The sequence below is a fragment of the Mus caroli genome, chromosome 10 (assembly GCF_900094665.2).
Source record: "Mus caroli chromosome 10, CAROLI_EIJ_v1.1, whole genome shotgun sequence".
NCBI classification, from domain to species: Eukaryota; Metazoa; Chordata; class Mammalia; order Rodentia; family Muridae; genus Mus; species Mus caroli.
In genome coordinates this window covers 40,654,469-40,669,091 of record NC_034579.1, presented here as the reverse complement: position 1 = coordinate 40,669,091, position 14,623 = coordinate 40,654,469, and the positions used below count along the sequence as shown (strand labels likewise).

At 46.7% G+C, this 14,623-nt stretch overlaps 1 protein-coding gene across 1 annotated transcript in view; it reads right to left on the bottom strand.

The window, feature by feature from the left end:
- Positions 1–14,623, bottom strand: part of Prep (prolyl endopeptidase) — a 96,369-nt gene that overhangs the window by 29,646 nt on the left and 52,100 nt on the right. The window contains exons 9-10 of the mRNA XM_021174398.2: positions 10,362–10,559; positions 4,581–4,684 (exon numbers count right to left, since the gene is read on the bottom strand). Of these exons, the coding sequence (XP_021030057.1) occupies positions 4,581–4,684; positions 10,362–10,559 (302 nt within the window). The remainder of the gene's footprint in view (positions 1–4,580; positions 4,685–10,361; positions 10,560–14,623) is intronic.

The window sequence follows — 14,623 nt, the reverse complement described above, 5'->3', positions numbered from 1 at the left end:
TGTGTGTGTGTGTGTGTGTGTGTGTGTGTGTGTGAGAGAGAGAGAGAGAGAGAGAGAGAGAGAGAGAGAGAGTGACAGAGACAGAGACATGGCAAGGGGGGGTCAGAGAACAGCTTATGGAAATCAGTTCTTTCCTTCCAGCATGTGGGTTCCAGAGACCAAGCTCAGGGTGCCAGGCTTATCAACAAGCACCTTCCCTGGCTGAGTTATCTTGCCACGGCCCCTCCCTGTTTCTAACCAAGGCCTGAGTATACAGACCCAGTGTTACGGAAAAAGATTATCACTAGTACAGCAGACAGCTCACATGGATGCGGGTGGGCCGCACTATGAACTTGGAGCAACACTTCATGGCATCAAAAAGCTTATCCATGCTCAAGAACATGTCCTCGCAACAGCAGAGCCTGTATGCTAGCACCACACATCAGTTATTACTGAGGTCATAGAAACCTAAATGTAAAAACAAAGTCCAAAGCTAACTTAAAAAAGCAGATGCTGGGGGTGATGACAGTGCACACCTTTAACTCCAGCATGAGGCAGAGGTAGGTAGATCTCTGTGAGTTCAAGCAAGGCCAGCCTGGTCTTCAGAGCAAGTCCCAGGACAGCTACGGCGACACAGAGAAACCCACAAAAGAAAACATAACAAAACAAAACAGAAAAGATACCCCACTACTGTGATTCCAAGGCATGTTGGCAAACACAAATGGTCAAGGCTGAGATTGAGGTACACAGCAGACCACTGTGAGGACGGTCACGCTAAGAAAGTGTCCTACTAAGTATAAAGGACAAGAGGCACAGGCAGTGACACCATGGCTGAATGCTTAAAATCCTTACTATTGCCTGCACCTGCTCATAAAATATGGATACAGGGGTTCTTCTAATTTATCTCATCTTTTACACAATGTGAGGCTATTAAGGAAAGAGAATAGTTGGCGTATATTCAGCTCCTGGTCCATTTTCAGGTTTATGGATTTTTTTTTTTCTTTCATTTTAGTCTGAGGGGGAAAAAACCAATCTCTCAGCTGGCTGAACCACAATGAGACTCTGAGAAGCCAGAAAGTGAATTCTGGCTACGCTCCATTTCTTTGTTATGCCCCGTTCAACCACAGCACACAATTCCATCCACTGATGACACGGGCCAGCGGCACCATGAGCACACAGCACGCTGAGGCTCAGCTTCTCACACTGACTGTGAAATTATGGATCTCGCAGCAGTGCAAAAGCAGAAGCACATTCTACATGACAGGAGGTCCTAAACGTCAGTGATTGTAAAACCACTCACTCTCCTCCCCAGTCTCCACCGGTAAGAGGGCTTCTCCCAGCCCCTGGCCAGGAATGTTCCACATACAATGTCATCTTTCTCTGGACCAGGGAAGTAGCATCTTTTCAGATCTTGGTGTGTTTCAATCCTTGGGCTTGCCAACATTTCCCAGAGAATAGTGCCAACATATGGAATGTCTGCATTCAAACAAACAGTCCCTCAGTATCTACTTACTGAGAGTCTAAACTTTCTTTCATTTTTGTTAAAAGAGAAAGACGTGTATTACTGGCAATATGTGTGGGTAAGATTCTCAGGCAGGTTCCCCAATCTGTTTCACGAGATGGCATCGCTAATGTATCTTAGCTTCTCTGGAAAAGACTTGGGCAGACAGGTTCTGATCAACCCGATGTGGTTGTTTTACAGTAAAAAGCAAAGGAGATAATAAATTAACTAGAGATTTAATAAACCCACCTAAAACTAAAATTCTTACACGGATCACAGACGAGGAGAGAGAGAGAGACAATGAGTTCTCCAGGATCTGATTCTGAGACTTGTTCCCCTGTTGCTTTGAACAGTAACTTAAGTCAGCTAATAAGAAAAAGTGTTTCTGTGGTCAGTTTTCCCAGAGCTGCCACCAGGATGGATAAAAGCAACACAGACAGTGTTCTGTGTCTGAGGATAAAACTCAACACCAGGCCCTTCACCTTCCCAGGCAAAATGCACAGGCCTTGTGAAATGCAGACCTCCTCCACAAACACCCCCTCCCCAGTGTGTATGGGATGGCTTAGCCGGCTGTCTCCTTGCCCTTCCCCTCTCCATCTCGTTTGGTCCTTCTGCTGCTGCATCTCCAGGAAGATGGTACCTCTAGGAGGTAGGTCATGAACACTATTAGTTAGTGGTTGCCAACCCTATTGGCCACTCTACACATCTGCATCAACCCTATAGGCTAATCTACACATCTACATGGTCACACATTTTACCTATAGAAGAGAAGTAGTCAGGGAAGTGTATTCAAATCACACCAAGAAAAAACACAAATTCAAGTCATTCCCAGAATCGCTGGAAACAAAATGAGTTTTCCCAGACCTGCTGCCTCGACTTACCACTTTACTATGCACCATGAGGATGCTTTTCACTCTCGCACAAAGCCCTCCCTAGAGCTTTGGGAAGTGACTGTTGGAAACACCGCTGAGAGCCTCATCAAGCCATGCGCACATCTGCGTCCCGTCTCTACTGCATAAATGTAAACCCAGACCCCTGAAAATGGGCCTGAAACAACAGAGCTCCACAGAGTGGTGACAATTAGTATGATGCCTGTGACAGGCACAGAACATTGAGCAGTGTGCTGCCCTCTGCAAGCCAGTGTGCTAGCCCAGGCTTGTCCTTAAGAGTTTACCTATGTAATGCTCTAAGTATCTGACAAGGTCAATGTCAGAGCAGCCTTGAGTCACAGAGCACTGGGGACAGAGACTCTGAGTCTTACAGTGGCACGACCAGGCACACTGTCTCCTGGAAATCTAGCTGCTCTGTTCTTCAGCTTTCCCTGTCCCCTCTCCAAATCCAGCATTTAGAACTGAAAATGAATACATATACCGTCCTCACCGGGGATGCCCAGGAAGGACTAGAAGAAAGTCAAATGTAACAGCTGATAGGAATATACCTTACAGAGCCATGTTATATGCATGCGGGGTGGAAACCCTCCCAGATACCCAACTAGCAATGAAGCTGAGTGTCTAACAATCAAAGTGATGTAGAAAAATCACAAACACTACAGTTATTCCTATTGAACAAGACTGTATTCAATCTATATGTTACTTCACAATACACAGTGGCTTCTAATAACTCCAAAGGGATCCCGAACACTACTTAGAGTTGGAAGCAGTGACAGAAAGGCTGTGTGCCTTGCCCAAGGCCACTCAATATGTACAAGGCAAAGTCACTCCTGTCTGAAAGGGCTTCTGATATAATAAGCCTGGTGCTTCTGACTTTAAACACTACCCACACAGATTATAATCCAGCAGACTTTCTTAAAGGTCCTAACATACTAAATAAATTAGGACATGTATAATGGGCCGTAGTCTGTGGTGCAGCCCTTCAGTCAAAATACTCAGCAGCCAGTATATGAACACATGGGCACAGCTGTTCTCCAATCAACAGAAGACCAGCTTGCTGGCAGTTAACACAGGACACAGATGGTAAACCGCAATCCTATACCCAATCCAGCTCCCACCCGGTTTTGTAAATACATTTCTACTTAGGGTCTATATCTAGCCATCAAGTAACCTAGTTCCAGACAATTGAAGGTAAAGCACCACTCCATCATGTCAGGGAACCACCCTTGGAGGCAGTCAAGTACCCGAATATAAGGTCTACTACACTCTCCTCTTTTATGGTTTTTCAAGACAGAGTTTCTCTGTGTAGTCTCAGCTGTCTTGGACCTCAATTGGTAGACCAAGCTGGCCTCAAGCTCAGAGACAGATCCACCTGCCTCCTCCTGGAGTGCTGGGGTTAAGGGTATGCATGACGACCACCGGACTGGTCTTCTCAATATTCTGGATCCTGATCTGCAGCCTGCGTGATTCAGCCTCCCAGTTGGAGCGCCCCCTCCTCCACACAGCAGTGCTTTCTCCGGAAGCCTCACTAGCATCAGGAAGCTAAATAAGCCAAAAAGGGGCGGGGTGGGGGTGGGTGGAGGTGAGACTTAGCCTGAAAGAATGATCAGGGACCGAGTGCATGTTGTCTTGACAAGTTTTTTTCTTTCTTTCTTTTTTTTTTTAAAGATTTATTTATTATATGTAAGTACACTGTAGCTGTTGTCAACACCCTAGAAGAGGGCATCAGATCTCATTAGGGATGGTTGTGAGCCACCATGTGGTTGCTGGGATTTGAACTCAGGACCTTCAGAAGAGCAGTCAGTGCTCTTAGCCACTGAGCCATCTCTCCAGCCCTTGACAAGTTTTTAGTTTGCCCATTCATTCAGATGTGCCGTGAGCACCAGCTGGCTCAGCAGAAACATACAAACTTCAAACTGAATCGGGAGACACTACACAGAGCAAATCTTGTAAAGACCTGAGCTTGGCAATCACTACTTCACAGAGGCAGACAGACACAGAGAGAACCCAAAGACTGTGAGGGCCATAACTACAGGAACTACTGCAACCTAAGGACCTGGCCCTGTGCCTAGAGACAGCAGGAGCACCAAACATATCTGTCCTCTGTATTACTATGGGTTAGCTCTGCGCCTTTTGACGAAGCGGAATGGGAACAGCATCCCGAACGTCAGATTTCCCGTCTCCCGTCAAAGAGACCATTTCTTCCATACCTGGATTGTCTGGTAATCAGCAGCATCGATTCCCTTCACCGTCACCTCTCGGAAAACCATGGGTTCCAGTTCCTCTTTGGTAAGATCGCAGTGGTAAATGACACCTAGAGGGAAGAAAGCCTCAGGTCACTCTCAAAGTGGAGCACACAGGCCACAAGGGTGCTACACACCACCCGAGGGTAGCAGCCATCAGGGTCCTTGCCCATCACCACTCGGGTGGCTGTGCCAAGCTTCGTGAGGAGAGTCGGATGTGAGCAGTACCCTGGAGAAATGGCAAGTATCCCCATCGGCACCGACTGCTTCCACTCCTACAGCACCATGGTGTTAATATTTACTGTCAACTTGATGCATTTGCAGCAACTTAGGAGCCATGTCCTGGGTGTCTGTGGAGAGATTGCTTGGAGAGGTTTAGTTGAGAAAGGAAGACCTATCCCAAGGGTGGGCAGCACCATGCCACAAACTGTGGCCCTGGACTGTAGGCCGAGAGTATCGGCATTCATTTCTCTATGCTGCCTGGTCTGCCCTAGCATGAGCAAGGCGCTGACCATCAGGCCTTCCTTCCTCACTGTGATGACCAAGGCAACTTAAAGTGTAATCTGGTTCACAATGTCAGAGGGTTAGAGAACATGAAGGCAGAGTGACAGAGCGGCCCAGAGCTCACACCTTGATCTATGACCATGAGACAAAGAGACAGCAGGCAATCCATGGGTTTTTTTGAAGCCTCAAATTCCGCTCCTGTGACTCATATCTTCCAATAAGCTCGCAACTCTTTCCCAAACAGTTCTATGAACGGAGCCAAGTATTCAAATAAATGAGCCTGTGGGGCCATTCTCACTCAAATCACCACAGCCACAGAATGTGGGGCTCGGGCACACAACTGGTAGCCCAAAGAAATCTTTCCACTGCCTTTGCTTTCCTGTCAAGTGGCTTGTCACAGCAATCAGAAAAGTAATTAACACTGATGTCAACAAGGTTTCTCCAAGCCAGGTCACATGGGAACGCTGGCCCTGCCCCTCACTGCCCCTACTCAAGGTCTACAACCAGTCAGGGTCTCTTGACTAATCCCTTTGGGGCTTCTGCTACCTGACTCACACCTAACCATGGACACACATGTAGGCAGCAGTCAGGAACCAAAGGTGAGCCATCACAAGACCTTTCAGAATCACATGTTCAACTCTGTCCCAGTCATTGTGCACAATGCAAAATACTAATATATATGGAATACCAGTTTATGTAATCAATAATAAAAGTTCTAATTCCTGGAATTAGTATATCTCTCTTAATATTTAAGCCAGAGAAACAAGACAAGAGTAGTGCCATGTTGAGGAATGAGCCAGAGAGGCTGGTGTGGAAATGGTACCTCACATACTTTAAGTAGACATTGTCAAGTGTCAGGAAAACTGATCCTGGGATCTCAGTGCTTGCTGGGAAACCAGAAGCCAAATAGGAGTCCCACAGGACTGAGAGAGACGGACTGATCATGGATTAAAACAGCAGCTCTCCGTCCCCTCAACCCTCCCCACCCCTCAATGTAGGCATTTCCCTAGCAACGTGAGAACCAACACTCAGTACATGTATATAACTGCATGAGAGTTAGTGAGGGATTTTGTTGCTGCTGGAATGTACTGTATGAGAGAAGAATAAATAAGAAATAAGATGGAATAAAGAGCAGGCCTGTGCCACATGATCACTGGACTCGCCTTGATGTCGACACAAATAAGGAAGGGTTTAGGAGCCAGAATTAAGAGCTCAGTGAACTCAGGCAAGCCACCAGGGAACGGGAATTAAATTCCTTAATGAAAGACAAAGGAGAGGAGACATTCTACATTCCTGTTTATACACCAAAGCTCAGACACAATTCTAACACAGAATGAAGTAGACAACTGAGACTGGTGGCCATTAAAAAGAGCTTCACGTATGTACTTCCGTCCATTCTCTATAAGGGCCCACAAACGGTTCCACGAGGGAGGAGGGGGGTCAGCTTGATGGTTGCAATGACAAAGGCATTTTATCAATATTCCCTATGCACAGTCAGCTCGGGTAGCCCAGGTTAGCCCATTGCACAGTCTTACTACTATAGTATGAACCACTGTGACCTACTTATACATCATGTCCCACCTGATTTAGGTCACACAGGGACAGGGAAACTGTGCTGGAAGAAAGCATTCTGGATCACAAACAGCAGAAGGCTGTCTAGGAAATGAATTGAAGATTTAAAGTAGAAGTTGATTACAGAAGTCCCTTAAGGTCAAAAGGCGTGTCTGGCCTTAAGTTGTTCCTCAACGGAAGTACTCTCACAGGCAAGGAGACCAGGGGTGTGGGTGGAGAGGGGAGAAGTGAAAGGAAATAAAACTTGAGACCTGTGATTCATGTAATGTATGTCAAATAGCCCAAAGAGTTGTTTGTGAGCTTTGAAACCTGGGGCTGAGAACATAGTAAAACAGGCCAGGACATGCCTGGGCAGGCCCATCGTTACATGTCCTGACTCCCTATCTCCTGCCCTTCTGACAGTCTGTTGATGTTTAAATGGACCAATCATGTGAAACCGCACCAATTCCTCCCCTGGCCCCACCCCTTTTCTATAAAAGTCCCTAGCTTCCAAGCCTTGTGGTCGAAACCACTGTCTCCTGCGAGAGATATGTTTCAACCCGGAGCTCCGCCAATATGGCTCCACCATGTGGTCAACACCTGTCTCCTGCGGGAGATATGTGTCGGCCTGAAGCTCCGTCATTAAACTACCTCGTGTTCTTACATCAAGTTGGTCGTCTGTTCATGATTCTTGGGTGCGCGCCGAACAGGAATTGAGTGGGGGTTTTCCCACTAGGTTCTTTCAGAAGGAGTTAGAGAAGAGAGCGCTCTGGGAAAAGCTAGGGAAGAAGGGCCAGGGGGATCTGTAACCCTGCTCACGCGAAGAGAAGGCAATGGGGTTCTGAAGCTGAGGCAGGGCAGGACTTAAGGCTATAAAAAGAGGACTGGGGGGGGGGGTGATTGAGGGGGAGGGGAAATGACAACACACAAAGCACCCAGGCCAAGGCACTTAAAGGTTTCTCTTCCAAACCACATGTGAAAGGCTTTCTCCTCCCCACCTCCCAGAGCCAGGCCTGGAAGATACTGTCTTGTTCAAGTCTGGCTGAAGCTAACCTCAACCTCTAAGCTTCTACAAGTACAGAATTAATCAGTTCAAATACCAACTGGTTTGTGTCACAGGGAATCATTGTGTCCTGTTCTAGACTGGTCTGGCTGCCAGCTTCTCCCCAAGTGCGGCCTGAAGTGCACAAGTCACAAACGGGCTGGGCTCCAAATGTGTCCTGACCAAGTACCTCCATTGGATAAGGGTCAGCTGGTGCCCTTGCTGGATGTTTCCTGCTCACAGCAGGAAGCTGAGCTCTGCTTATCCTCTGCCTGTGCTACTGACTGCATAGTGAACAGCTGACCTGCAGACAGGCACGGGCAGGACATCTTTGAGCAACGTAACTGTGTTTGGAAGCAGTCCCTGCTTTCTTGAGAGGCAACTATGCGTTCTCTGATGGCTGCTTTGCACGTGGCTTTAGAAGGCCTAAGTCTGGAAACCCCACTTTCTGGCTTTAGGGATCAGATAGCGTTAAGAGAGAAGGGAAGGATGGGGAAAATGAACGAGAGGAGACAGGGAGACAGACAAAGCATCACAGTAACAAATGAAAGCTTCCTCAGAAGCAGCTGGCAGCCCGCGACAAGGAACACTTTTCTTTCCAACCGGCAGAGCCACAGACACAGGCAGTATCTCACCGTTTGGCACAGAACCAACACTTCCCACTAAGACAGTGAGCCCTTTGCCCCAGATAATGATGAGCCTGTTCCTGAAATAAATGGTCACATGGGGTCACTGGAGAGGTTATGGGCCTTTGGGGCCCTGGCTTTTATTAAGAGCTGATGAGTCACCCCCACCCTGTGTTCCTGTGTCCTTCATTCATTTAGAAATATAACATGTTTAGAGTAAATGCCTAGACCGTGAGACCTTGAGAAAGACATTAGGGATGGGTGCCTCCCTCTTCTAACAGCTACCGCTGAGCTCTGGGCTCTGGGCTCTGGGGAGAGGCGGGGTACCTGATGTCCTCTTGGTGCTGGCTCTGGGCAGCTTTCTCTCTGGCTTTTTCTAGCTCCTCTCAGTCCCCTGAAAGGCACTTGGGGAAGTGCCCTTATGCACCCCAGACCTACCCACAATATCACTCTTCAGGTTCTAACAGCCCTGTCAGCAGCCTGTCACAGTGGTAAGGTAAGATGTCATACGGACCCAGAGGGTCAAACAGAACTGCATCCAGATGAGACATCACTGCCCATCCTGTCACATCCCCAGAGGAGGATGGTCACCTACAAACTGACGACCGAGCAGACTCCTGGGCTAAACCACGGCATACATGTGGCTATGATGCTACACAGTGGAGGTGAACCTCTATGCAAACAAGAGGAATATGACCAGCCTTGCAGAAAGTACACAATGATATTATTATATTTTAGGAAAAGTTAACTCATGTCAGGAAATGTAAAATATCATCTTAGAAATATTTCCCTTCCCCAATAGATCCAGGATAACACACATTTTTTTATTTTATTTTATTTATTTTTTATGAGGGTGAGATTCATCTAGGAGGCATTCTGTAGGCTGGATGTGGCTGCTCATGGGGTTTGCTGTTGCTATCTGCACTGTGAATTTTTGTGCAGATCAAGGCCAGGACTAAGACTTACTATGGTGGTTTGCATAACAATGATGACACCCATAGGCCAGAGAAAGTGGCACCATCAAGAGATGCAGGCTTGTTGCAGGTGTGGCTTTCTTTGTTGGAGGAAATACATAACTAGGAAGTGGGCTCTGAGGTCTCAAAAGCTCAAGCCAGTTTACTTCCTAGGGCCTGCCAATAGATGTAGAACTCTCAGTTCCTTCTCCCACATGGTGTCTGCCTGCAGGCTGCCATGTTTCCTGCCATGCAGATACTGGACTAAACCCCTGAACTGTAAACCGGCCCCAATGAAATGTTTTCTTTAATAAAAGTTTTTGTGAAGCCGGGCGTGGTGGCGCACGCCTTTAATCCCAGCACTTAGGAGGCAGAGGCAGGCAGATTTCTGAGTTTGAGGCCAGCCTGGTCTACAAAGTGAGTTCCAGGACAGCCAGAGCTATATAGAGAAACCCTGTCTTGAAAAAACAAAAAACAACAAAAAAAAGTTTTTGTGGTATTGGTGTCTCTTCACAGGAACAAAAAACCTAACTAAGACTTTTGGGGCTGGCGAGATGGCTCAGCGGGTAAGAGCACTGACTGTTCTTCTGAAGGTCCTGAGTTCAAATCCCAGCAACCACATGGTGGCTCACAACCATCCATAATGAGATCGGATGCATCTGAAGTCAGCTACAGTGTACTTATGTATAATAATAAATAAATCTTTGGGCCTGAGCAAGCAGGGTTGACCAGAGCGAGCAGAGGTCCTAAAAATTCAATTCCCAACCACCACATGAAGGCTCACAACCATCTGAACAGCTATAGTGTACTCTCATAATAAAATTAACAAATAAATCTTTTTTTTTTTTTCTTTAAAGACAATTACATTTGATTTGTTGGCACTGAGAACAAGGGCTGTTCCCACCCCCGGCAGAAGAGTTAGTGACATAGCTTTTTATTTCCCTTTGTTCTGAATAACTGTTTTTCTCTAAGGGATTCTGTCTAGAGTATAGCCTGTGTTAGGCACAAACAGAACGTCACACTGTGATTTCCCAGGAGAAATTCCACATCACCACCAGGAAGAAGCCCTCACCTGGAGATAGGAAGGACGTGAACTGGTAGAAGATCTCAGAGTCCTTCTTGCGCCCACTGTACCCCACCACGCTGCCCACATCCAGGGGGAAGGTCTTGAGGAGAGCACCAGTTGTCAGGTCATGAAGCTGCAAGATGTTCTTCACGTCATGGAGGTAGCACAAGACCAGGAAGTTGGACCTGACACAAGCGACCCATTCTGAAACGACAGGGAGAGAAAAATCAGAGCCATGCCCCTCATTTAGCTGGAGAGTGGCTCTAAAGCCCCACTGTGCATGAGGTCATGACTCGTGGAAAATCTCATCTTCAGCACAGTTCCTTAACAAATGTCGGCAGCTGCTATGTCCAGAAAATAAAGTAGCCTCCACCTTGGTGATAGTCAACGAGGAGTATACCACCTTTAGGGACTCACTACAGTACAACAACCAGAGTTCAGTCCTGAGAACTGCAAGTTATATAAAACAATTTTTTTCATAGCGTTTTAGGTAGCAGTCATGGTAACCCTTGGATGCATGAGTTCTGCAGATTGGACACTAGACATGTTGGCTGCAAATATCCCTGTTGTTCTGAGCTGCAGCAGTGTGTTCTAAAGGTCCCTGAGTTGAAGGCTTGGACCTCAGCCCATGGAGCCAATGAGAGATGGTAGAACTTTTCAAAATGGAAGGAAGTTGGTTAGATGGGGGGTCCTGGGAAATGAGAGGCCTCCAGCCCTCCCCTTCCTCTTCCTCTTGTTTTATTTCTGTCTGTCCTGAGGTAAGTTATGATGCCGACTATGGCTCACCATGGGCCCAGAAGCAACAGAGCAAATCACCCATGCATTGGGACCTCTAATACTATGAATAGAATAAACCTTTCCTTTTTTAAAAAAAGTTGATTAGCTCAGGCATTTTGTCACAAAGTAATAAGAAGTAATGAAAATACCTACATGCCTATTTTGTATTTGATACCACGCTATGGGAATATAGCGAGGGGAAAAAAACAAAACAAAATCATAATCCAGGTATACAAGAGGACTGATCATTTCACAAAAATGTAGTCAGCCCTTGGTGCATCGTCTGGGAGAGACAAATAGAGGACTGAGATCACTTCTGCAGACGTACACCCATGAGCACACCCATGAGCAAGCACATAATGGGAAAATGTGGATGTAGGTGCTAGTGGCTGAGGACCCAGAGAAGATGAGAGTCTTAAGTACAGGGGTGTGGGAAAGGGCTGGGAAGGATTTTCAGGAGACAAGCTGTTAGAGTATATGGAGGTTTGATTTCTTTATATGTACTGTAATGATAAATACTGACCCATAAGGCCTGGTTGCTCCCAAGAATAAGAGAATCGCACATATAATGTGACCTTGCTTGCTAATTTACAACTATCACTTAAATAAAGATACCAACAGCCAATAGCTGGGCATAAGAGACATAGGCGAGGTTAAGGTTCTGTGGCTTGGGGTCTGATATGAGACCACAAGGAAGGAGAGGAAGGTAGAAAGAGGAGAAGAAGCCATGTGGTAACAATCTAAAAATCATGGTCATGAAGGCTGGCCTGTTGGAGTTAAGAGCAGCTCAGACGGAACACAGCAAGTAATAACTTGGGGTTATCGATAGAAAAATAGATTCTGGGCTGGAGAGATGGCTCAGTGGTTAAGAGCACTGATGGCTCTTCCAGAGGTCCTGAGTTCAATTCCCAGCAACCACATGGTGGCTCACAACCATCTACAATGGGATGCCCTCTTCTGGTGTGTCTGAAAAAAACCAGCTACAGTGTACTCACATATAATAAATAAATAAATAAATAAATAAATAAATAAATAAATAAATAAATAAATATTTTTCTTAAAAACGGAAAATGGATTCTAATAGCATAGAGGGTATGTGAAGAAATGAAGGCCACAGTGAAGAGAGAGGGAAGGACCCAGCGATGCAAGTGCCGATCAGGAGGGACAGAAAGGAATCCTGTAAAGATGAGGAGATTCACTTTGAAGACTCAGAAAAAAAGCCATTTGGTTTTGGAAGACAGTGATGCTGGTAGTGGTCCTGCCTTGGGGCATTTGGTGAGCTGGGGAGAGGGGGGAGTTTAAGTTAGCCACTGCTGAGAAGGCAGGGGAATGGACAGCAGTATAGAACGATGCTTCTGACATCCTGTATGCCAGACAGGTAAATGCAAAACAGAGGGAGTCTGCGGAAGGCTGGAAGTAAGAATAAACACGGTTATATATGCCAGGAGGAACACTGGGCATGAAGCCCGGCAGGAGAGTACAGCTACAGCTCACAGATTGCCAGGACTTGGTGTAACAGGGTGTCCTAGCTTGGTTTCAGCTGCTGTGATAAACACCAGGACGGAAGGAAAGGTTATCCTTGGCTTGCAGGTTACATACAGTACGTCACTGAAGGAAACCAGGTTTCCTGTCTATAAGCCTTTCTTATATAGAGAGCCCAGACCAGCTAGACATGGACAGCATCACCATAGTGGGCTGGACAAGAAAAATGTCCCATTAATATGCCCATGTGCTACAACCACAGCATGAGTCGTTGGGGAAGGAGGAACTAGAATGGCAGACACAGAAGCCAGCCTGAGTGGGGACAGGCCAGGAGGGATGAAACAGCAGCACAGCGAGCCATGCACCAGACATACTGAAAGGACAAGATTTCCTGGGGTTTCATGATGGGGTTCTTGACACTGCTTATTTTTATGACCCAAGAAGAAACTGGAAACTCACACTCAGAATGTGACTAATTATCCACAAGAGCATCAAGACACTGGCCGCTGTCATCTTGGGTGGCCTTGATTACCACAAACTTTTCCTTAAGCAAAGATACTAAGAATTCATAATATCCACAAGTTAACTTGCTTAGGAGTGGCTCAGCCCAGCAAGCTATCTCAGGTGTTCATGGGACATTCTGTTCTAAAGAGAGAAGGAAGCATGGGTGGACACAGAGTAAATTCCAGCTGTCAGGGAATAATCAAACTGTGTTAACCATGAGTACATCCGAATTATAAACTGGACCAAGTGAGTAAGAAAAGGACAGGAGACTTGTGGAGTATCATGAATGAAAGCTGACTCTGGAGATGCCCTTTGAGTCACCTCTCAATTGTAGGCACAATAGGGCATTCTTCACTGACAGTGTACCACAACAGTGCATTCTGCACTGATGGCGTACAGCAACCTTTGCTTCTTTTAAGAGATGAGTGCAACAATACTGAAGGCCTCCCTTCCCAGTCTAAAGAGCTACAGCTTTTCAGAAGCAAACTGGCACCCTCAACTGACAGCTACTAATTTGGATTGTATATAAATGGCATAGGATGTCACTTATGGTAGAATTCACAGCCTCCCCATTACTTTAAATGGTAGAAGAGAATTCAGATGGCTGGGAACCATTGACAGCATCCTTCTACAAGAATCACCACTCCAACCTAAGCTGTGCCTAAAATCACCAGGGTACCGACACAAAGACATAGGCTTCCACAGTATCCTTCAGACACACCAAGACGTGTCAATACTATAGAGTAGGGCCGAGTGTGGCACCTTGGCAGTGCTCCTGGGGGTACCCACCTCATGGGGACAGTTCTGCCTCAGTGGCTCTCAAAGAGACTCTGAAAGGGTCTTGGCCTGAGGATGTTCAAGGAAATGAAATGCCCCAGGACCTGCTCTATGACTTAGGAGCAAGAGAAGACAGCTTTGAGGAAGACAGGACTGGTGCTGTAAGTCTTCCCACTGTGAAGAGCAGGATGGCTCGCTTTTACCCACTGAAGCCTGGGGTAGACAAAGCGCCACTCTGTCCACAGCTGGAGACATGTCTGCACTGCATGAGGCAGGAATCTGGGAGGCAGGGCCAGCTGCAAACTTAGTGCAAAAGCCTGTACTAAGCTTGGCCCTAGAGTTGTGGATTTTGCTGGGAAGAGCAGGTGGGGCTATCATAAGGCTTATCTGATACTGGTATGAGGGTTGAAGGTAGGGATATTAATACAAGGCGTTGGCGGGGTACAGCCAAATGACCAGGCTGAGAGAAGAAGAAGTAAACTCAAACCATGGAAACTGTAGAAAAGAGACACAGTGAGAAATACCCATGGGAGCCTGTGACCTTGAGATTAGCTCTCTGCTGTCCACTGCTGCAGTATCAGACTTAAATCCCTGCAAAGCACAGTGGGCAGGGAGAAGGAGTTCCTTACAGGTCCTGATGTGAACCCGGATCTACATGGCTGAGTGCATGTGCCTTAGAGTACTGGAGAACACACTGCAGGAGTGTTTAATGCACTGGAGAACACACT